General features: G+C 37.7%; 1 protein-coding gene across 4 annotated transcripts in view; it reads right to left on the bottom strand.

Moving 5' to 3' along the window:
- The window catches only part of TBC1D19 (TBC1 domain family member 19), a 50,130-nt gene that overhangs the window by 1,112 nt on the left and 23,782 nt on the right, over positions 1-25,236 (bottom strand). For 3 of the 4 annotated variants that reach the window (XM_074147278.1, XM_074147277.1, XM_074147280.1), the window contains 12 exons: positions 25,163-25,235; positions 24,343-24,381; positions 21,519-21,631; positions 15,141-15,215; positions 14,593-14,655; positions 9,925-10,009; positions 7,504-7,548; positions 6,319-6,351; positions 4,074-4,183; positions 2,740-2,831; positions 1,411-1,526; positions 345-415 (listed from right to left, as the gene is read on the bottom strand). In XM_074147278.1, the coding sequence (XP_074003379.1) occupies positions 345-415; positions 1,411-1,526; positions 2,740-2,831; positions 4,074-4,183; positions 6,319-6,351; positions 7,504-7,548; positions 9,925-10,009; positions 14,593-14,655; positions 15,141-15,215; positions 21,519-21,631; positions 24,343-24,381; positions 25,163-25,235 (915 nt within the window). The remainder of the gene's footprint in view (positions 1-344; positions 416-1,410; positions 1,527-2,739; positions 2,832-4,073; positions 4,184-6,318; positions 6,352-7,503; positions 7,549-9,924; positions 10,010-14,592; positions 14,656-15,140; positions 15,216-21,518; positions 21,632-24,342; positions 24,382-25,162; position 25,236) is intronic. The other variant, XM_074147279.1, reaches the window with a different exon arrangement.

The following is a 25,236-nucleotide window of genomic DNA, read 5'->3' as shown; positions in this document are numbered from 1 at the left end:
AGGAAAAAAAGGTACAACCCTCCACAGTATTTCAAAAATAATACATCCCACAAAATATAATTATATATTAAAACAGGAAAAAAATCCCATTGTACAAAATAATCTGTTAATGTTGCATTTTTGCAGCAAATATACTCCTTTGTTTCTTTTTACTCCAGGAAAGCAGTGTTACGTACTGCGCGTTCACCGTTTCCTTAGGGGTTTTTTTTTTTTTTTAATCTAAGGGAAGAATTCAGGCAGAAAGATTTGCACTATGTACCACGTGCCATGTGAAGCTTGAGTTACTCTCGTTGGCAAAGCATCAGAAACTATTTCAATCTCCTCCAACTGAAACTTATCCTTACTTCGGCTGCGGCCAGTGATGTCACCTCCATCAGGTTGACTGCTCGGAAAGCAAACACAGCAGCTGCCAGGACTGCAAGAAAATGCCCAATATTGAAGTTGCTGAGCTGTTAATTAGCGGTTAGAATGAACCTGGATGTAAAATGCCAATTCTCGCTCCCTCAGAGTAATTATTTTGATTCTGAAGAATGATATACCATGGGTGGCTGTGTTTCAGTGCCCTTGGCCATTCTTTAAAATGGACAGGAAAACCACAACATTCTGTCAGAAAAGTCTGAGTGAAAATGCTTGAATTGAAGACGAATAGCTCTTTAATTAAAAGGGACAGGGTGATTTGCAATGAATTAATTTCAAACCAATTATTTTAATTTAAATAGCAACATTTCCGTTGCAAATACCACATAACATTTTAAAAAATGTTCATTTATTTTGTATTATCTCCTACAATTACATCTCATTAGCTGTATTATAGGTACAAATGGAACCAAAACCTTTTCTCTTCACCTACTTCATGTTTAAAAACTGACCTAACTGAAGATATAAGTTGTCTTTAGAAGCCCCATCTTAAACGTTGCATAAATCTTAAGACATCATTCTCTTTATAAAAAGGCAAGTACAAAACTGTCAAAGTCTCTTAAAAGATGGGACTTGGAAGGAAGAAACCCAGCAAAATCAGGGGAAGTCCCAGTTGTGGTAACTACTGAAGAAATACTTGCCATAAATGACTAACACGAACCCTGTATTTTGTGAAAGGTGATGAACTCATTTACTGTTACCACTGAAGCTGGGAGAACACCCTGCGTTCTGTTCAGGGAGGGCTTAGCATTTTTGGAGTGCTATCATAAAAAAAAAAATAATGTATTAAATTATCTCACACGCTTTTGTTAGAGACGCAGTATTTATGCAATTCTAGTTTTCTAAAAGTTACACTCTTTGACACATATGTAACCTGCTTTCAGCATTCAAAGAGCAACTCTTTTCTTTTTGTCACACAATGCATTGAAGCCAACGTGTATTTGCCTTACAACCACCTGCACTTAACACGTTGAGTAAAAATAATTCTATTACCAGCAAGAATTTCTAGAGAGTTGTATCCCAGGATTCTGTCCCACAGAAGCAAGAGCTGATCTGTAGCTAAGTAACCAGAAAACGCTCGTACCATCCATTTAAATGAAATTCGTAGCCTGCAAACAAGTGATAGACAACGGTTATTATACTTCTGTCTCCCATAATCATCAGACAGATCCTCTATAAAATTAAAAATATTTTATTTTTCTTCTGCATTTCTCTTCCAGGAAGAATAGCCATTATCTCTTGCTGTATTAATATTTTCCTTTGCAACAGCCATCAGAAAACTGTTTAGCATCTCATTTAACAAAGTACTAATAGCATTAAAATATTCTGAGCAAACAATCACATTAGAGGGATCCTCAGCAATTATCATCCCCAATGTTTCATCGTTTCTGCTGTTATGGTATCATGACATTGAGGGGCTGGAGCGGGTCCAGAGAAGGGCAACGGAGCTGGTGAGGGGTCTGGAGAACAAGCCTTAAGAGGAAAGGCTGAGGGAGCTGGGGGTGTTCAGCCTGGAGAAAAGGAGGCTGAGGGGAGACCTTCTCGCTCTCTGCAACTCCCTGAAAGGAGGGGGGGGGGGGGGGGGGGGGGGGGGGGGCAGTGTTCTCCCAAGTCACAGATGACAGGACAAGAGGAAACAGCCTCAAGTTGCACCAGGGGAGGTTCAGGCTGGATATTGGGAAGAATTTTTACACTGAAAGGGTTATTAACATTGGAATGGGCTGCCCAGGGAAGTGGTTGAGGCACCATCCCTGGAGGTATTCAAAAGCCAGGTAGACATAGTGCTGGGAGACATGGTTTAGTGATGTGGCTTTTTGGTTTTGTCAGAGTTAGGTTGATGGTTGGACTAGATGATTTTATCCCTTCCAACCTAGACAATTCTATGATTCAATGATGGATACCAATTATAATAGTGAGATTTTCAGGTTCTGTTGCACTTGGTGCCATGAGTACACTATAGAATGACACCTCTTGCTCTCTCTCCCCTTCCAGTAGCTTCTGCTGGAGCTAACAGATCTCTGTGTCTTGTGTCCCCCAGGAAATAAATCACTTAGTTCCATCAGATCTGACATGAATAAATGAAACTTAGGTGAATAATGCAGCGTTTCTGCAGCAATTCTAATCTCTTTTTCATAGAGCGTACAGAAGAAATGCACAGAGCACACACATGCAGGTGAGACGCAGGACTCCCTGACTTTCAAGGAAAAATGGCACATAAACGTTTGCACTTTTGAAAATTTCCCCACATCTTTCAAATTAAAATACCACTGAACAGCATTTTCAGAACAATGAGTCTGCAGGAAGCCAGAGAGAAGTACTCACGGCTGAGCTCCGATTTCTCGAAGGTGATAAAAGAGCTGGGGCAGGTGGGTTTGTAGAAGAGTCTCGAACAGCAAACACAGCGATACAATGCCCTAATGAAACAAGATCACATCCTGAATACCAACACTCATCCTGCCCAATCTGAGAAAGCAGCATCAGCGTGTAAGTATGCATGAATTTTTAATTCAAGCAATAAAATAACAAAATATACAGCTCAAGTAAGTAGGGCAAAAGCAGCTTTAATGCCTTCAGTCACTAAAGCCTTGCTCCTACAATTCTTTGTATGTATTAGCAACATAATAAAATGTTGTGATAGCTCCTTTCAGCTCTAAGTCACTTACTGGATTTGCATGTCAGGGTCTAAGTACTTAGTGGGTTATTATAATATGACCTACTTTAAATATTTCCACTTTGATGAAAGAGACCCCAGTTGCGCTAAAAACCAGAGGATGCGAGAAACAGTATCTCTCTGGTAACTAAAACCAAACAGCAACGGAGGTAACTACAAAAAAAAAAGTTAAATGTAAACACATTTTCAAATTTATTTTAAAAATTACCATGAAAATGAACAGATTCCAGTCTGACCGGTTTCCCTGCTATTAATGACTGCAAGCACAATGCACAGCCTTGAAATGGTATATCAAGGAAAGCAACAAAGTTTTCTTTTAACCAGGAAATGTTTTCAAAAAGTAATATAACTATTCAGCACCTTCTGAAGGAGAAAAAAAAACCAACAAACTTACTATGTTCTATTCTTCAAAAATAGAAGATAAGCCAGTTCCTACAAATGTCTTGAATGTAAGACAGTTGGTCCCGGTCATAAACGTAACTAAATTATTTAAATTCATCTGGTAGTGCCAAAAAGCATGTGTTGTCACACAAAGATACTCAAGTTAAAGAAACAGACGTTAAGTTGATATCACTGAAACAATATCTGTATATTTATGACTGTATTTTAGCCCCTTTACTCCAGAAAACACTAAAGTGTGTCATTTATTAAAATGAGGGCGAGTATGAATCTATGTGACTTCTTGAACAGAAAAACCTATTACATAAAAGACTTGACTCTCAAAAAACCCCCCCACCCCCTCATAAAATGAGAACTGTTCTATTTCAAAGTACATGATATTCTATAGCAAAGACTAACATTGACATGGAAAACAAAAAATATCCAAACTGGAGTTACCTAATAGTTTTTCCAAGCTTACCTGAAATATTTTATTATATTTAAAAGGGATATATTTCAATCACACAGAAAATCGTGCCACTGTATATTATTGTCCCATAGCAAACAGAATACCAAGCGAGTGGGTTTTAATTCCTAACGAACTTACAGAGGGATGAGAAGAGATGGAATGGAGTCTGAAGAAAAAACGCACATACATCTCACGGAATATCTGATACAATTTGGAAGGTTCATGGTACAGAAAACAAAGTGGAGCAACTGAAAGGATAAAAGAATTATAATTGACTCAACACTGTAAACTGCTAAAAGAATTCAATGATTAAGTGCATGAAGTATGAGGAAAAAAACAAGTAATTTATAGCAGTACAATTTACAAAAGCAATACTAAAACAGTCATTTAGAAAGAAATATTTCGTTATACAGTCTATCATTTGACATAAAAAAGTTAAGAAAGGGAGTCCAATACGTTCTAGGTAATAATAGTCCTTTATACTTCAAGACTCTAAACTAATGAGAACCTGCTCGCTACAGTGCTGGCTTCCGAAGCGTAAGAAATACGCTTTAAGGATAACTTCTCTGGGATGTAGGGCAACAACACAGGGAATGGTGCAAGTTTTTGATTCAACCATCTATAACTTCCAACGTGCCCCTGGGCTAGTGACCATCTCTGAATTGGGTCCCCATTTGTAAGGCCGGAATAAGTTCACTGCTTCAAGACGGGTGTCGTGAAAACAAAACAAAACAAAATATATATATACATATATATATATATATCAGAGAAGGTGGCTTTATAGAAAATAGTGGTGTATGTGTATGGTAGGGTGCTAAAGGTAGGGTGAAGAAAATGCTCAGAGGGTTGGAGCACCTCTCCTGTGAGGACAGGCTGAGAGAGTTGGGGTTGTTCAGCCTGGAGAAGAGAAGGCTCCGGGAAGACTTTATAGTCCCTTCCAGTCCCTAAAGGGGCTCCAGGAGAGATGAGGAGGGACTCTTGATCAGGGAGGGGAGCCATAGGACAAGAGGTAATGGTTTTAAATTGGAAGAGGGGAGATTTAGGTTAGATATTAGGAAGAAACTCTTTCCTGTGAGGGTGGTGAGGCACTGGAACAGGTTGCCCAGAGAAGCTGTGGCTGCCCCATCCCTGGAGGGGTTCAAGGCCAGGCTGGATGGGGCTTTGAGCAACCTGGTCTGGTGGGAGGTGTCCCTGCCCATGGCAGGGGGGTTGGAACTCCATGATCTTTAAGGTCCCTTCCAACCCAAACCATTCTATGATTCTACGGTGAGAGGTTCACAGAAACGTGTATTTGCGTAAGGGTAAGGAAAGCAGAGGGTGTTGTCTCTAGGATTTACATAAGGCCCCAGAAACTTTCCTCCTACAGCAGCACAGCAGGGAATGCAGAGAACGTTCCTCTCGGTCCCGTTACACTGCTGTGCTTCTGCCGCCGTGATTTCCAGCCTCCCTCCTTGCCACCAGCAGCGTGTTCCGAGCCCTGGCACAGAGAGAGGAGGGGAGGGAGGGCAGCAGCTCCTGCCCAGGCCCAGGGACGCTGTTCTCAAGGGCAGGGTCAAATCCAAGTATTTTGCAAAGTGCTTCCCCGCAGTAAAAGTGACAGCCCCCCAGAGAGTACCTAAGGAAGAGTTTGTAACTAAGCTGTTCATTACTTCAAAGGCTTAAGTTTCCCTACTCAGGTTCAAAATTTGCATGTCATACTTAAATTGCCTGATTTCAATGATCCCGTGACCATTAAACTTCACAATTAGCAAAACACAGCGTTTTAAGTATAATCTTAAAATCTGCTTGCCCTCTGATGCCACAAACCACCTTTGATAAATCAAAGGAAAAACCTGGGAAGCTGTAATAAACAGTCTCACGTTGCTGGGAGTCTCTGTACTAGATGCCTTGTTAAGTCTGCGACTTGACATTTTTCTGCATTTTTCCTAGAAATCTTGTGGATATTTGAGCTTTCCTCTGCGCTGCAAGGTAGCGACCATCCTATTATTTAATCCTCCTTTAACACCTGATCTAAGCAAATGGATTCAGCAACAGGCCTTTCACATAATTAATATTTTTAAGAACTCTTGTCCCAGGTAACTTGGTCTACCCTGAAGTGAAACGCAAGAAAAGAGCACTCTGTCAACAAACTTTATCCCTCCATTCATATACATCAAGACGTATAGCTCAGTTATAAGCTCTCAAAGAAGGAATACCCACACGGGAGCGAGCGGTAATATAAGTAAATAGAAACAGCCTGGAAATTTTAAAATTATATACAAAAGTCTTCATACACAGAACACACACAAGTTTAAAAGTTGTAGAAAAGTACATACAGGTTTAAACTGCAATATGAAAAAAAAGCAATTCTAAGGTTTTAAGAGTTTATGAGAGTCAGACTTACCGTACATAGAAAAGCCGTGAAAAGGAATTACACCTACAAAACAAAATATTTATTTTTCTCTTCTTTTATATTTCTTTTTCTCCATCAATAAAATATTTCCCTGTTATAGCACTTACAGTCTTACATCTCAATCTTGTAAATACGTAAGCACAGGAATTGTATCGCTTACTTCAGTACAACCAGCTACGTGCTTAAACACATGCTATAGTTCCTAGAAAGCCAAGTAAAGCTTCGTTTCCATGAAGTTATTACGTATAAGCTTTGCTGAAATCAGAACCTAATTTCAGATAAATGACAACCCATAAATGTCATGCACTGACAAGGAGGGAGCAAGAAAAAAAAGGAGGCCAAGACCTCTAGTAATTCATGTAGTACTCAGATAAAACATTTAGAGGACTTGGCAGTGGTATCACGAGAGTTCTCTCCTCCCTTCCAGCTGATCCCAGCTCCCATTCATTAATTTTCATATAGAATCGGGAAGAGGGAGCTGCTTTGGCAAAAGGTCACAAAGACAATTCTTCATGGCTACAAAGAATTGCGGAGACAAATATGAAAGGGGAACAAAAGCACGTGTTACAACTGACACCGCGGGGACACAGAAGACGTGAAAGACAAGGCCAGAGACACAGGTTTAAGATCAGTGATGCAAGGCCTTGAAAAGCAGATGCAAAGAGCTTGAACTTAACATACAAATGCAGCGCAAAAATAGGGATTGAAATAGTCAGAATAAGAGCTGAAAAAAAGAATTTCAATAACTGAAGTAAACACGGCAGCAATGATGTTTACTTAAAATTATAGAGATTAGTTATGGCTGAATTTTTAAAACAAACACAAATTTTGAAAGGAAAAGACTTTAAGGTGTGGTTTGTTGAGTACTGGAAAGCTGGGGCTCAGACGGTTTCAGCACGTGTCATTCAGATCCTCTACGAGACTGGAACACAAGCTGCTGCACCACCAGTTGTGTTCCTTCCCCTTCCCACACACACGGACAAACTCCCTATCTGACTACTCACACCAGCCTGAATGTGGGTTTGGAGTCCAGCTTACTCCTATAAATTAACCAATTTTGCAGAATAATAGCAAAAGATAATTTGCAATAGAAAAAGTAGCTATCATGGATTTGAGGAAAAAAATCCTGTATCTTTCCAATCTACCACTAGAGGAGGCAATAGTCTTAATTCTTACCATTTGGAGGATAGAAAACAGCATATTCTTCCATTCCAAGTTTGCCTGTGAATCATTAAACCAGAATTAAAATGCAATTAAACTGTTAAAAGGGGTAAAGATCTATATTAAAAAAAAAGTACGTTCTAAGTTACAATTATAAAAATCATAACTAATTACATGCTTGACCATTTGATACTGGCCAAAAACAAGCAAGCGATGCAACGGGACAGGTACGGTGTCAGATATAAAACTAAAATGCAGCGCCAATAACAGAGGATGACAAAGGGGCAAAAAAAGAGGAGGAAGATTTCAGCAATGGTGTCCCACGGAGATTTAATTTGGGCGGGTCTTTGGAGCTCTAACGCTGTTTGCTGCGGACCCTGAAGCCAGTGAAGTTCAACGAGGGGATAAGGTTAAGGGGAGAAGTCTGACATGCCGTGGCAGACCGACCCAGGGACAGGAAAAGCATTAAAAAAAGATATAAGAACAGATTGAAAAATATTCAAGGATTAAGCCTGCAACAGAGAGGAAGATGGATGCGATAATTATTTTTTTTGTTATATCAAAACTAAGTAATCTGTTGGATACAAAAGATTAATTAAGTCAAGACAATCACTGATAGTACAGACTGACTACGTAACTTTTTATCTTTCCTGCAAAATTAACATGTTATAATAGTTAACTGCATTTTAACTATAGAACCTAATAATTTAAAATCCGCCATTTAAAAAAATTAACAATTTATTGAGAAATATAAAAGTGTTTTTAAATAATAATTACAACTAATTAAGAACTGTAATTATTTTAGGTTTAAAATGAGAAAATACAACTAAGAAATGTAATTACTTATATGAAATAGAATATATATTAAATAATTATAGAATATTCAGAGATCTTTTAGATCTCTGTGTATTTTGTTCACTCTCCACAGAAGAATTTCGCACAGGGAACTTGTGTCAGGTTCAACCGAATCTGGACTTAAAGATATTTTCCTGTCGCTTGAATCAACTGAATTAAATTCAAAAAAACCCTGCAAAGCTCTTGCCTACTACTCCATGAAAATAAAATCCAGTATTTTCCAATTACAGAAATCAGTTGTTCATTAAACTAAAAAGTATTTTTTACTTTTCCTTTCAATAGTTTGCTTGCTGTGCAGCCAGGACTTGTCATCTGGAAGGAGAGTATTTTTAGCATAAAGCACATCTCTCGGAAAATTAGCCAAAAATAGGACCTACAAGCCTTTCAGATTTACACCGCACAGGTTTCGCGGAGATTTAGATTTCAGCAACTTCATTCCCCGGATTTGTCTCGGAATAAGTAGGATGTTCCCCATAGCTGGGTTTCTGGGCTGTGCCTGAAGAGAGATCCCACTGCTGTTCTGCTCTCAGGTGAGCCCTTTGCAGGTAAAGAAAACTCCCTAATTTGGCTAAGGAGAGAGAAAAGACCTAGAAAGCGATAAAGGAGGAAGAAAATAATCAGAAAACATTGCCTCTAGTGACATAAGAAGCAGCAAGAGGAAAACTGTCAGCAGAGGGCCTGTATTTGGTATGGGAATCCCATTTGGCTACAAACACAGGCACAAGGGACCAAGGAAGGAAATGGGAACGCGGAAGGTAAAGATATATGGAAAAAAACCATGATTGCCTTCAAGAAGGAAGACAAAATTAGGAACCTCTGGGTAAAGTCAAAGCAGGTGAGGATCTAAGAAGCAAAGATACAGAGTCCAGAGGTATGGCATTAGAAGTTGGCAGAGAAGGCAAGCAGATTGAACCCATACATTTAAGATTGTTATGAAAAAGAAGACTCACATGAGATGTTAAGCCAAAGAACATCCCAAAGTAAGTTAACACTCTGGAAGATGCCATGCTTTGGAAAAAATCAGTATAAGTCTGCTTGGTAGAGCTCTACTCTCTCCAGACCTTCGAACAGAGCCCTCAGTTCTTCAGCAACACGTTCTACTCCTGTCTACAAATATCTGCAAAACTCACTTCTTTGGAAAAATAACATCCTACCACCACTCCCAGTTGCTAAATCTGTTGAAGTTGCAGAGGACAACATTGTGTATTTAAATTTCCAGCTCCGATGACAATAGATGTTGTCAAGATTTTACCAGATTTTCATTTTACCATATTGTGCGTTCAATTTATTTCAGTAAAACACTGGAGAATTATACACAGAAAACTACAGGAAAAGAACACCACTGCAATCTGGCCTTCCCGTGATCAGCGTCTCAACTGTCATATAGAAACCGCGCAGATGTCAACTGGATACATGAAGTTTTTATTAGCGTCCTTTTAAATGTAGTCTATTAGGTATAGTGTAGAATGAACATAATAAACGAACATAAAGCAATTTCACATAATGTATTACTGCAGCTGTCAACAAAAATCTGTGCAAAATTTAAAAAAAAAAAAACAAAACCAAAACACCTCCTTTTACCTCGTATGTATGATTTGGGAGGGGTGGCACTGCTGTAAGAAAAGTGCTCCAATACAGATGTATCTCGGGAAAAACAGAGTAATACCTGTAGAAAAGACATATAAAAATGCATATAAAGAGCATATAAAATCAGCATATAAAAATAGCATATAAAATAAAAATCATATATATAAAAATAGCATATAAAGCATATAAAAATCAGCTGACTTACAGGATCCACAAAGCAACGTCAAACAGATTTAAGGACCTGCCTTAATTAGCACCTATTAGATGCTCTTGAAGAGAGCTAATAAGGTTGAAAGCCCTTGACCAACTTCATTTATTTTCCTGTTCAAATTTCCAGGCTGGCTTTGAACTCGCTGTGATTTTCCCTTCGCATGCGTTTGCTGTCAGTAAAACATCCCCGTTCTCCAACCCTCCTCGTTGCCTCTCGGCACGGGTTTGTCCCCTTCTGTCACATCCTTAGTGACTGTGCATGAAACTGGCTGCTTTCACATACACTAGATTATTTTTCTATTCAGTTACTATGAACCGGGAAAGTCCTAGTAAGTGAATAAGCGAATTAAACATTTGCATTTTCACGTCTGCAGTTCCAGAAGACCGATCCTTACATTGGCTTTCATTCCCAGCAGCTTTACAGAACGATTCCAAGATATTCCGGTCTTTCAAAAACTGCAGATTATGTTGTTCACCTCGTAGCCATATATTCTGAAATGCACACTGTATTTTGTAAAATGTATTTGTATTTGTAATATATATATACTCCCCCTGTACTGGGCACTGGTGAGGCCCCACCTCGAGGGCTGTGTCCAGTTTTGGGCCCCCTACCACAAAAAAAGACATCGAGGTGCTGGAGCGGGTCCAGAGAAGGGCAACGGAGCTGGTGAGGGGTCTGGAGAACAAGGCTTATGAGGAGAGGCTGAGGGAGCTGGGGGTGTTCAGCCTGGAGAAAAAGAGGCTGAGGGGAGACCTTCTCGCTCTCTACAACTCCCTGAAAGCAGGGTGTAGAGAGGGGGGGGTCGGTCTCTTCTCCCAAGTCACAGGCGATAGGACAAGAGGAAAGGGCCTCAAGTTGCGCCAGGGGAGGTTCAGGCTGGATATTAGGAAAAATTTTTTCACTGTAAGGGTTATCAGACATTGGAATGGGCTGCCCAGGGAGGTGGTTGAGGCACCATCCCTGGAAGTGTTCAAAAGACGGGTAGACGTGGTGCTGGGAGACATGGTTTAATGATGGTGTTGCTTTTTGTTGTTTTGTGGGTGTTTATTTTTGTCAGTTAGGTTGATGGTTGGACAAGATGATCTTGAAGGTCCCTTCCAACCTAGAAGATTCTGTGATTTTTTTACGGTTTACATCAATGAGAAATCCACTATTCCTCGAAAAAAAAAAAAAAAAAAAATTAACAATAAAGAATCTCATCCTACATGCAGTTGTAAAAAATGTAATAATTATTATTATACTTCAAAATTTTCATGTTTTCCTGCAATGAAAGGCTGCGCTATCGAGAATGTACACAAGAGGGCAGAAGTAAGACAGGCTTCAACTCCCTGCTGACTTTTTTTGCATCCCTTAAACCCTCTCTGCTCTTGCAGGTTTTAAGAGTTTGTTTGGTTTAACTGTAGCCGAGGTGTTAAAGGTGGAAATGTCTTAGATGGTGTTTCACTGCATAATCCATTGTGAATACTAATGAATGGATTTTTTTCCTTCAACTAATTATTGCAAACATTTTCCAGATATCAGCATTTGTCAAAAAGAAACATACAAACCCGAAACGCTGTGACGTCTGAACATTAATGCTTTTTAATTATTATTATTTTTTATGGAAAGCAGGCCATATTTTGAGACTTTTTCCTCTTTTGAACCTCAAAGCTATTTCTCAGATCCAACCATCTTTTAAAAAAAAAAAAAAATAGTTTCTTTATCTCAAACAGTTTAAGCTAAATATTATTTTTGCATAATACACAATCATTTTCATAGCTGCCAAAATACAGCTGACAATAACAATACACAGGCAAATGCAATTCTCTGTATATGTTAACTGAGGTGAAAGAAAAAGAAACTGATCTAAAAAGGACATAAATTATGTTCTCTCATAGGGGAAAGAATGTAACCTTAATTTGAGGTCCCCTTTTTTAGGAATACAGTGTCCAGTACCGGTATCTGGAAGTCTTTAAGTTAAGACTATGCATCTTTGTAAGAGATGGACTCTAGTTCAAACCTAAGTTATGACTATACCTCAAAACTGCTGCGTGAGGTTCTTTTCATGTATTCATTATGCAAAATGTTAAGACAAACGTATTCAAATTGAACCTCTGGCCTGAAATAATGAATGTACAAATTTATGAATTCACTTATTATTTTTCTCATTCCCAAAAAATGATAATGCTAAAGAAAACAATGACACAAACCCCCTTTTAAGTGCAGAAATGTTTGGCAAACTATCGGATATTCCTAATCAAAACTGAAAAGAAAACCACTGAATTCAAAGGACTGAGGAAAAATTAAAAAAAAAACGAAGCCAAAGCTTTAATATAGTAATTTCTTTTTGATAAAAGGTAACTGTATTCTATTTCAGTAGTTATAAAGAGGTAATAAAAAACATGGAAACTTTGGGATAAAGAAAGCAAAGCTAGAAAAGGAAATAAATCACGTAATTTCACAGTGTTCTTCCCAGAAAGGATTGCAGGCTACTAAAGAGGTACCAATAATCCCACCAAATAGTCACATTGTTATTTTAGGCCCAAATTCTCAGGTTTTGATGGATGCTTTATCTGTTAAGTAATACACAGACAAACGCCAGGCTCTGTCAATGATTTGGAAACCTGAGAGGCAGTAACTAGTCATAAAAAAAACCCCACAAACCCAGCGCAAACACAGAAATAATTTAATCGGGTTTAAACTAACATTTTCCTTACCTATTTTATTTAGCCAATATTAAATTCCAGTTATCATATGAAATCAATAAATAACATTCCATATCAGAGTGACTCATACTTTAGAATTTTTCCAGGGGCCACAGAGCAAAATCATCTGGCAGCAATACACTTGCAAATGAGGTTGGAAGAGAAAATTAATCGAGGAAAATGGATAACATTCTTCTAGAAAAGAGTCTGAAGCATACCACAAACACCAAACAAAACTAGAGCAACTAATAATTAGAAGTTTGAGATATTGTTTGCCTCTAAGGAGTGAAACTAGCCACTTAATTTTTCAGGTTTTTGGTGACTCTCCTTCAAATTACTAAGGATAGTTTAGTACTTTGTATAATTTTCATTCTAATAATTCTTTAGTTAATAGAGGAAAAAATTGAAATATTAAACTGTGCTATATATTAAGAATTATGAATAAAATCTATTTCTGATGGTCTTAAAATAAAAGATTATACTGTATCCGAGTTCATACTCCTTCATAGATTATAATCCTGGGTCCATTAGAACTGTCTGTTAATGACTAATTAATTTGCCTTAGTAGTCTATATAATGAATGAAGCAGAAAAAAAATATGAGATTTTCACCTCCCATGATGAAAAGATAATGTTACAATAATGAAGATCATCTTTGCCCTCAAATCAAGGAAAACATCTACACGTAAATATTTTAGTGAATAAATACCAATGTTTGAGTTGTCATTATGTAGTCACTTTTCAAATACTAATTCAGACACAAATTCAGATACAGATCTTAATATTGTAACTATTTTTAAGTCAAAAAGGCTATAATTTAATGCGGTTATAATTTTAAATATTAATGTTTAAATGCTTATTATGCTAAAAGGAGATACGTAGAGAGGACTGAACAGTATGCTTAAATAGTAACACATTTTTATATCTATATAGACTAAACAGCATTAAGGACAGTTTCTCAGTTAGTTAAATTACTAGGAGTTTACATATTGCCATCAAAGAAGAAATCATTTAGTTTCACGTAGCTCTAAACCAAAAAATTAAGCAACTGGAACAGATGTGACTAATGCAACTGAAAGCACTGTGGAAACGGTAAGTTTGCTGCATGACATCTATGTTGACACTGCAATCAACTACACATTAGGAAATTCATAAATGTAATCTCCTTCTATTTAAGGGCATTTGACAGGCAGCAACAAAGATAATTCTTTATAAATTAGCTGGGTTCCCCCATGGCTAGAAGGAGCTTTGGAATGGGAGCAATCCTAGAAGTAACCATAAATATCACTACTTTATTCAGAGGCAATGTCTTCTATTTAAAAATATGAGAAAACAGTATCTTTTACGCTTATTGCAGTAGGTCACTGGAAATCAATACTATTTTTCTTTTTTAAACTAAAACCCTGAATATGCTTCTCCAGTCTTAGTTTCTCCGTGTGCCACAGCTATTAATCATTTTATTATTGCAAAGCTCGAAAGGAGAAGAATACAGCTGATTTTGTATTTTTGGGCTTTACTGCACTGGAAAGATATTTCTGTAGGGTCCTTCAGAGCAGGAGTTTTAGAAGCCCTGTCCTGCTGAATCTGTTTAAATGTACAGGATTGTTATTCCGAAGGGAAAATATATGTAATGCAGCAAAGAGGTACATCTCTCTAGGGTCCCACTCTGCCTCTGCATGAAATATAAAGGCAGTCCTTACTCCAAAGATGATATAATCCCACAGGAGTACACTTCCCAGCTTTTCTAAGAAAAACCATAGTTACGTACCTGATACAAATAATCCTCAAATACAAAATAGTAGTCATCATTGCTTGCTGTCAGCTTTACATCCTGTCATCAAAAAATAAAGCAGTTTGAAGCCAGAAGAATATCTTTTCAGAGTCTCAGAGAAGCTAAACTTAACACAGCGATAGAAGACACTGTTTCACCACTGAATCATGGAAGAGCCGTACCTAAGTATATACTCCATATTTTAAAATTAAAAAATACCATATTAACTTGATGATTAAAATATTTGGAATTGAAACCTGAAACAGAAGCAGCCAGAGCCCAGTGCTATCTTGCTGGCAAAACCAGTTATTCCTTCAAATGAAGTTACAGTTTCTTTATGGCTTAACGGCTCAACTCAAACTAATGTCTTACACAGGAGCAAACACAGGCACAAGGAGAGAGCTTACAATAATAAATTCACGCTAATTATTCTTACACTCCTTAAAATCAAACCGTCCGACATTTTCTTTCTTAAAAAAAAAAACCCAAGATAATGGTGTGATGAGTATATAAATCGCTTAATCACTGTTTAGTGAATTACTTACCTTGTAAATCAGGCTGTCCACTAAAAGGTCGTGCTGAATCACATTTGACTTAAGTTGTTCATAATACAAGATATCCTAAAATTAAAAATATTACCATCATCAGTCTGAGATATAACTTTAATCTGCATTTAAATTAACAACGCTAATTTTTAACAATTTAAAAAAAAAACAAGTCATAGGCATGTATTCAGCTGAAAAACCCACTGCATAATTCATGAAGCATTCCATCACGGTTTATAGTAGTTTAAGCCTTAAAAAATAAGGCAGATAATAGACGTTGTAAAATGACCTCCCCTTTAGATAATTAATCAAATGGGAATGAAGGAACTAGTTCAAAGTCTGGAGAAGAGAAGGCTGAGGGGAGACCTTATCAATGCTTATAAGTATCTGAAGGGTGGGTTGAAGGAGGAGGGAGCCAGACTCTTTTCAGTGGTTGCCAGTGAGAGGACGAGGGGCAACGGGCACAAGCTGGAACATAGGAGGTTCCACTCAAATATGAGAAAAAACTTCTTTCCGGTGAGGGTGACAGGGCCCTGGGACAGGCTGCCCAGGGAGGGTGTGGAGTCCCCTTCTCTGGAGATTTTCAAGACCCGCCTGGATGCCGTCCTGAGTAACATGCTCTGACATGCTCTGGGCAATCCTGCTTCGGCAGGGGAGCTGGACTAGATGATCTCTATGGTCCCTTCCAACTCTAAAAAATTCAGTGAAATTCAGTGAAATCCGTATCTTCCAACCTTTGAGTCTCTCTGCACCTAAAACCTTTTCAATGCTCAAAGTCATTCTGCTTTTTTTCTTTGTTACCCTCTATTTTCACGGATCTCTCCCCCAACGGGTTCTGTCGTATCTTCTAGCATTAGTGAGTAGCTGCAAATAATTGATGTTAATCTAATATGAAACTCTAAATAGTTTAAATTGGTAAAAAGATTAAATGATAAATATATAAAAAAAATCTCATGAAGAATACAAAGAACTCGGACCTTTTCTTAAACTCTTATTATTTTCTGAATGTCTACAGAACATACACAAGGGAGAAATGACGGGGAAGAATCAGCACAAACACTTCTCTGCTTTTGCTTATTCTTTCTTCTTAGAAAGAGCTTCCAAAGGGAAAAAAGAATTAAATATTGCACTATCATCATGTAATTCCTAACCCCCTAAATCCCGCTCTGCCACTATGCCTACAATTGAATAACACAGTTTCAGATGGATTTGGAATAATTCATAGGCGAAACCAGCAGTCCCAAAGCTCCTTCCCACTTCCCAACAGACTATTTTGATTTCAATGCGTCTCTACGGACACCACAAAACCACTTGTATACTCCAAGCTTTACATAATATTTACTGCTGATTTCTTTGCAAAAAGGGTAAGCCTGAAGTAAAGATTTAAAGAACAAGTGGAAAGTGAGATGAAATTTTGAGAGGGATAGAAAAAAAAATAAATGAAGAGGCAGCTGGGGACCACTGTACTGTTCTCTGTATTAATCCCAAACTGAGAAGCAGTATACACTTAGAAACTATTAAAATTAATATATTATTAAACCGTTAAGGTCCAATAAGGACAAAAGCTGTATTTATTAAGTACTGATAACTACCACAGGGAAAATATTTACATTTTTCTTTCTAAGAAATGAAAAAGGGAGGTATAAACACTACACTGTTTCTTTACAAAGGATCAGATATAAATATTAGATAATAAAAATAGATTGTTATGGGCCTGGCGCATGTCTCTTACAAGGAAAGGCTGAGGGACTTGGGTCTGTTTAGTCTGGAGAACAGAAGACTGAGGGGGGATCTGATCAACACCTATAAATACTTAAAGGGTGGGTGTCAGGAGGATGGGGCCAGTCTTTTTTCAGTGGTGCCCAGTGACAGGACAAGAGGGAACGGGCACAAACCTGATCACAGGAAGTTCCATCTCAACATGAGGAGAAACTTCTTTCCTTTGAGGGTGGCAGAGTCCTGGAAGAGGCTGCCCAGAGAGGTGGTGGAGTCTCCTTCTCTGGAGACATTCAAAACCTGCCTGGACACGTTCCTGTGCAACCTGCTCTGGGTGGACCTGCTCTGGCAGGGGGGTTGGACTAGATGATCTCCAGAGGTCCCTCCCAACCCCATAGCATTCTGTGATTCTGTGATTTACTATATGTAAATTATTTGCAGTATGAATGTAGCATTCCATTGTAGAAAGCTAGAGAAAACTACTCCGATACCAAGGTCACAATTTTAAAGCATCAATACCGCAGTCTAATTAAGTGTAACACTGCCAAATGAATAATGTCTAAAGGTTTTTTGCCCTCTCAAATGAACTGTACATATTAGAACAGAAGGAGATAATAAATAAAAAACCCCAAACTTCTTTTTCACGCTAAGCGGACTGCATGATTAACTCTTTCTGCTGTGCACACAAGTACTCCTGCATAAGAAATGGTACAATGAAACTCATGGCTACAAGGGTTCTAGATAATGCAATCACTGATCTGTTGTAACTCAAGAAAATGACTCTAATTTTTTTCCTGTTATTATTAAAATTATTGTAAAACCGCAATTAAAAAGTAATCACTTAAGTACACGGTCCATCCATCTTAACAGTCAGAATAACTTGATATTAAGTTTAATTGCTGCTGATTTATTCACACCTAGAATAGAGTTATTTGGTATGCAAGGAATGAATTCGGTGAATGTATGAAGAACAGGTTTCTGTACCTGAAAAACAAAAATTCTGTTTTTCAGAATTTCAACGGTACTGACATGTTGAGTTTAGAGTGCTAGTTTCAGTGAAGTTTTGTTTATGGCATCATACTGTACTATGATTGTTATGTTACTAATTTCTTAAAATGTTTATCAGCTTCCTATGCCTAAATTCAACTGCATTTTTAATTGAAATACAAAGAATCATGTTAATTGGCATAAACTGTAATTTATGCATAATTGCAATAGACAGTGACCAGTATCCTCCAAAGAAGAAAAAAAGAAAACCGCCAGAAGAAATTTAAATTAAATAGGTATAACCAGAACGGAAGATTTGCTATCTTTTCATCCAGAATGACACGTGTATTTAAACCATTTTGTAACATTGCCTTTTGTTTTAGCAAAGGTAAAGCACAGAAACTTCCCATTTCCCACCCTTCAGACTTGTGGACTGATTTTAGAAAACAGTCTACTGATTAGAACATAGCGCAAGCACTGTCTGAGTTAGAACAGAGATTTGAATTACTTACCCTTAACCAATAGGATGTCCCATTTCTGAAATCTGTATCCTTCCCAATTTTCCTCCCTAATATGCTACAATTAGGGTAAATATTTCAAGCAATTAAAAATGGGGCAAGAATAAGCAACCTGCTGTTTAGGGCACTGTTTTAAAATAGAGAACAACTGGGCTCAGATTCTTTAGCAGCTCACAGAAACTGAATGCAAGTTCTTTATAATTCCGTCGAACACTTTCTTCAATATGATTTTAAATGAAAAAGGGTCAACAGTTCATCACCTTTTCCTTTATCAGAAATAATAGTTTCTCCTTTGCTCTTACAAAAACCCACTAGGCCAGCTCGCTCATCACTCAGAAAAATCAAACACCATTTGCTGTTAGAATTTCAGCATGAACAAAAATTTCAAACACAACTCAAAAACTCCACCCTGAAAAAACGAACAGCAAATTTACACTGCAAATATTAGCTGAATAAAACAACACAAATATTTTAACAGCTCGATAATTTAGTAAAAAGACCTGAAGGACAAGCTGTCCACCTGAACTAGAACTCATGAGAAAAAGTTTGGGAAACAAATCAGAAATTATTAAAAAGGGACTTGCAAGGCAAAACCAATCATAACCATTACAGGAATAAAGGTTTTACCTCGTTACTTGTCATTAATTTTCTCTTAAATTGTGACTGTTGTGATGCAAAATAAAGTCTGGGCTTGGGAATCACGCCAGTTTTTCAGCCACAACTTGCCTACAAGAGGATCTAGCCCATGCCTCTTAGTAAGACAAGAGGCTTTGTGATTCATGCTGCATTAATAAATTTATTCCTTATATCTGCAGCATAAACAAGATTGGTCACAGATTTACTTTCAAGCCACGTGACTCTTGCTTGTTGATCAGTTTTTCTCACACAGGGAGGAACGTTAAGAGCTTCACTCAGGTTTCAAAAGAGATTCAAGTTTCATTTTACTATTTTATTGGCTGGATTTCTTCCTCCAGACAAGACAACTGACTACTACCAAGTTTCAGGAGAGTCCAAAAACGTGGTACATTACTCAGTCTAAAATGTTTTCAATTACAAAACCAAAATCTTACCATTTCCATCTAATTCAACCTTTCTTCTCTGTCAGCCAAAAGTTAGCGTCACCTTGATTCGTAAACTCTTTCCTTTTTTTAAAATGTGTCGCATTTTCATATAGGCCGTAGCTTTTCTCAAAATTATATATATATATATTTTTACTCCCGCACCTCCAACTATATCTTTCCAAGTGGAAACAAAGTACATTCCAGGATTGCAGTGCCCAGTCCTCTTGACCTTACAAAGCCACAGATCAAAATTTCCACCCCAAAAAAACCTCATACTGTATCCACTCGAGTGCATAAGGAAAAGGGAGCTCTGAGAGTAGCTCAAGAGGCAAGAGAGAACAGTATCTTTCAGCAGGACCCAACAAAGCTCTTTTAAGCAGAATTTGGTGATTCACCTTCTTGGAAGTGAAGGTTGGGATTACCCAGCAGCCTCTGGGCAGGCATAGTCCATTAAATCCCTGGCAGAGGTGAGCTGTAGATTTTGGAACAGAAGTACCAGAAACAAGTACAAAACAAAAATCTAATCAAATTACGTAAAGAGACAATGGCAAAAAGAGTTAAAGAAAGTCCCTACCGGCAAATCCCTGAAAAGGATTCAAAGCTTATTCTCCTTTGACCAGACACCTGTGAAATCTACTTGTAACACACATCCTTCTCCAGTCAAAGATGATGACAGTCCATTACTGGTACTGGTTTCTCTGCTGTTTGAATGTTACAGTGGGTACCTTGGGCTACTGATCCTAATCTAAAACCCACTTCTGATAAATTCATAATGGAGCACTGTGTGCCTTATCACCTCGCCTACTTATTAAGTTTTTAAACCTAGGAAATTACATTCAGTAAAAACTATAGGAAAGTAAAGCATTACAAATTTCTGCATGCTGGAATTTTCAGAATTAAGATTTATTTTCAACTCACTAACTTAAAAAAGTTTGAGGGAAAAAAAACCCCTATGAAATAATGAACAATTTTGTTTTCTAAGCACTGCCTAAATAGCATGCAGTGAATAAACAAGAGGCAACACACCAAACAGAAGGAAAAAAGAATAAAATTAAACAGATTCTCAGTGTGTGCCATCCACTTTGTGCAATCTACGAGGCAGACATCCCACAGGAAAAACTGTGATTATGTGATTCAAGATCACACTATAAATATATATATACACACACAGCAAATTGGACTGTTCGCACAGACAATATTAACTGTGACACTGTTCAGCTTTTAAACGTTTGACTTTCCAACCTTAAAGATGCTCTTCTAACACAGTTTCTCTGAAATGTACCACTACAAATGAAAAGTAATAAACAGTTCATTGCCAGGCAATGTGCTTACGCATTTCTAAATAATCCTTCATATAGAGCTTGCAGTTTATCATTTTTACTATTACGATGTTAGATGCTAGTAGCATCCCTAGCTTGGCTGTGTATTAGCTTTATACAGAGGCTGAGCTTTACTTGGAATAAAGTTTTCCAAACAAGAATATTGGATGCAAACACACACAAAGCTGCCCATACCAAATCCTCATAATGTTTTACATTAAAGAAAGGAAATCCACGGTCCTTATGAATTATAGATTCATATAGCTCTAAACGTAACAAAACCTAAACTGCAAATGGGAAATATTAGAGCAGGAACTCTCTGCAACCACCCAATTCAACTCCAGCAGAGAAACAGTACACAAATCAATAAAGACTACATGAAATACAGCAGATCATAGACCAGCTATGTGTATATGAAAACTGTTTTGCTGTACTTCACAAAAAATAAAGCAGTGTATTCGGCATATGCAAGAAGAATATCTCAGGGTGTTAGCATTCTAGCAGTAGTTACAGCCTTACTTCTGTGAAAGGCTAGTAAATAGTTTGTTCTATGGTATTTTGCTCATATATCTGTTCAAAAATTAGGGAAGGACCTAAAAGACTTCATGACAGCACAGAGTTTTTTTTACAGGCACGTGTATATTTCTCATAAAACGTTTATCAGTTTCTGTGACAACTCAGTAGAGCATTTCTATTTTGGAAGAAGATCACTAGAAGATTATGTGCTTGCACTTCTGTGTTCTAATCTTCATATTTTACTCTCTCTTTGCTTCTTACCTCTGGCTGGTTAGAAATATTGAGAATGAGGGCCCACAGATCAGCTCGGAGCGCTGTCGGACATCCCTGACGAACGTATTGTTGAGCTGCAGCACTATCTTGCTCTGCTAAAACTGTAAGAAACAAAGCAGGTAATGAATTGATGCAGTTTAGGGCTTCCAAGGTTTATCAAATTACCCAAAACTTTAATTTTTAACTTCAGAAGCTAGTTTACCATGTTGTAAGCATTAGCTAATGGGAAAATATCTAAAAGATCTGGTTTCCACAATGCAATTTTCAAAGTGGTTCCCTGGGAAACAAGGCAGTTGGTATTAATAAGCAAGGCTGTACTGCCTTCTGTCACAAAACAGCACTTAGTATGTATCATCATAGTACATTATGATGGCTGAAGGCTGGTTGCAGCAGGCAGGTTGGCATCCAGCGGAATAAGCAGCCATATATAGCCACAAAATACTCCTGCTTAACTATGAGCGGTATCTCAGTTCGAATAGGAGATCGCCACTCATTCTGGTTTTGCGCGTCTCTCCTATTTTTATGTTAACTATACAAATAGCTTCACGGATAACCATGGGACAAGAATTTTCCAGTTCAGAGTGTACTGTTGTGTTCTCTCATTACTGGTATATGTACTCTGGAGGATAAAGACTTTTTCTCAAAATATTTTGTTTTTCCCCTCGGATTGACATAAAACAAATACTCTACTGTTGACAGGTTCGCTTAGATGAGTCATCGTTGTGAAGCTTTAGGTTACTCTGTCACTACTGTCCATACCTTAGAGAGATTGTCTCATTCCTTACTTAATTCTCTAAACTTGAAAGACATGCATGTTTAGCTGTCCTAATCTGGCAGATGCGTTGCTTCCCATTGAGGTTACGTGATTAACCGTACCCTCATACCTGAAATGTCTTTCACAACAGAGAGAAAGTTGGGAGAATACTTCTGTGAGTTTATCTAGATGTTAGAGAGGTGTTGCATTGGTGCTCAGAAGTTTCCAAATCCATATCCTCTGATTTTTCCCGAAGTCTCACAGAAACAACTTGCTTTTCTAAATGTCACTGAAGTCAATATTCACAATATCCGCCCTGACATGAATTAGAAGGATGAGGTTTGGAATTATAAATCTATTTAATTGAGCCTTCCCTCCTTCCCCCTGACCCACGGCAGGGTGCTTGGAACTTGATGATCTTTAAGGTCCCTTCCAACACGAGGCATTCTAGGATTCCTTAATACTGAATAGACCAGTCTGCCAATTTTCTCTCTAACCTGCAGAGCTCTAACACAGATGCTGTGTGATCCTTTTTTTCCCTGAAAGAAGAGGGCAAAAAGAAAAAAAACATTCCTACATTCCCCACAAAACTTTAGAAAAGACTGTGGTTCACTTCAGAAAAAATGAGGTAAACACTCAAGGACACTTACTGAGACACAAAACAGTAGAAAGTAGTTTTGCTATATACAAGATAGGTTTTACTAAATAAAGAAAATCCCTCAGACTTGGCAATACATCTAATATAAAAGCAGAATCAGTACATCAGTGGCAACCAAAAGTCATAACCAACACCCAATAGAGCATGCCGTAGGATTCCCACTGAATTAACTGAGATTTCAGTTTATGGTCGAGACTCTTAACTCACATTTTTGCAAAATTTTATGTCCTTTCATCAAGAAAAAGCTAAGACAATCTCTGTAATAGAGACTGCTCTAACAGAGGCAAGAGATGAGGAGTAAAAATTACATTGTGGAGTTGAATGACTAGCTCAGGAAGTCCGGATGGGAAATTTATTTGGAAGAACAGGAAAAGAACAGAAGGAGGGACAGTATCCTAATGAGCTGCTCTTGGATCAGAAAACAGACAACGTGGGATAGAAAGAGGATGGGAGGAGGAAAGGAGGAGGAAAGGAGGAGGAAAGGAGGAGGAAAGGAGGAGGAAAGGAGGAGGAAAGGAGGAGGAAAGGAGGAGGAAAGGAGGAGGAAAGGAGGAGGAAAGGAGGAGGAAAGGAGGAGGAAAGGAGGAGGAAAGGAGGAGGAAAGGAGGAGGAAAGGAGGGTCACTGTCTTGTCACTACAACAGGAAAAAAAAAACAATAAATAAAAGGGATGGAGGAGTTTTGGGATGGTATCCACTCTGTTGGTTTTTCTTTGATGGTGATAACGATTATCAGGAATCCCAAGAGCCAGTAAGGAGCAGATATCAATGGATTTGAAACATTCCTTGTATGTTTCTTCTATAAGCAAACGTGAGCTAATAAATGATTATGTCTTTTATCTTTCCCTTTCTTTTGCAAGTTATTTCTTAGCCCACAAAAAAACCCCAGAACTTCTTCAGAAAAAGCAGTAAACAGACACAAATCAGCAAATTTTCCACAGTGGCCAAGTATTGCAATATTTACCAAGTTCTGCAATTGCAAATAACCATCGAAAAGACTCTGTTCTGATGCACAGACGTCAATCCCATTACACTAATGAGAACAGTGTGTGCAGAGAAGGGAGTCCAGAGTCTTTTTGATTTTAAAATGAAATTCAGTGGTGGCATAAGGTATCACCAAAAAGTTATGTCTCCGTGCTTCCTATTTCATTTTTAATGAAATATCTGTGGAGTTATTTATCTAGTAGCTACTGGTAGACTGCAAATGCTGTTCTGTCTCTGTCTGAATTACAACGGTATTACTGACTGTCTCGATCGAAATTACAATGGTATTACTGACAATGCTTCGTGTTAGTCTGCCTAAATCCTTAAAATTCTATTTGAGATAGAAATGCATTCTACGCATTTACTTAATGCATTCCTAACGACTCACAGTTTATTACAGAATAAAACAGATCCGTACCTTTCTGTCCAACACGTACGTGTTCATTTTCAAAGAACTCTAGAAAATAAATAGAAAAGAATGCCAAAAAATAATTAAAAAAGATACTCCAGCTAGTAATGTATTTCATATTTTTACTACACACCGTTCCATTCAGCTGGTATTTACTGCCACCATCACTAAAAATTAACCTGCATCAACATCGATGTTCTTTAGCAAAAACTAAGAAGAAATAACACTACAAATTTTTTATTGTCTGCACACAATTACCTAAGCAGCGCCTAGACTTTCAATTAGGTAACGTTCCATTTAAAAAGAAAAATCACTTGATACTACAGTGTTTCCCACTTTTACGAGGAAAGACCATTTTAAAACCTGTTTCTACAGGAATAAATGCATCCATGGAAAAGCAACATAATCTATGCACTATTTAAGATACTGAATGTTAATATATGGATATTGTCTGTAATCTTTTCTTAAACACAGTTATTTAAAACATGTTTGAATATATGCTTGTTAGTTGGCTTAACATTTATTGATATTTTCTGTAATTTTGGAGACAAGCAATTTTGTTCTCTAGATCCTCAAGTCTTGAAACACGCTGAAATTAATCTATTTTGAACTTAAGGTGATGATTTTAAATCTTCTCCAAATCTGAGCCTTCCTATTTGCAGTGTGTTCAATTATTAGCTATATTTTACTAAGAAAATCACTACAATCATAGTTACAGAACCATTATTTATGGTTTATTATGGCAAAAATACACAAATTACTCGATAATTGCAAAGTATTCTACTCATTAGTGTCCTATTTAAATGACTGAAGCAGAGCATTAGCTCACCAGGAGGCACTTGTGCTGAATCATCAATACCCAGCTGGCCTATATTTAAGCCCAATTCACTGAAGTCTTCTTTC

This window comes from Numenius arquata, chromosome 5 (genome assembly GCF_964106895.1).
Source record: "Numenius arquata chromosome 5, bNumArq3.hap1.1, whole genome shotgun sequence".
Lineage (NCBI taxonomy): Eukaryota > Metazoa > Chordata > Aves > Charadriiformes > Scolopacidae > Numenius > Numenius arquata.
Note: the sequence above shows the minus strand (reverse complement) of the source record. Positions and strands in the feature narration are given on the sequence as shown.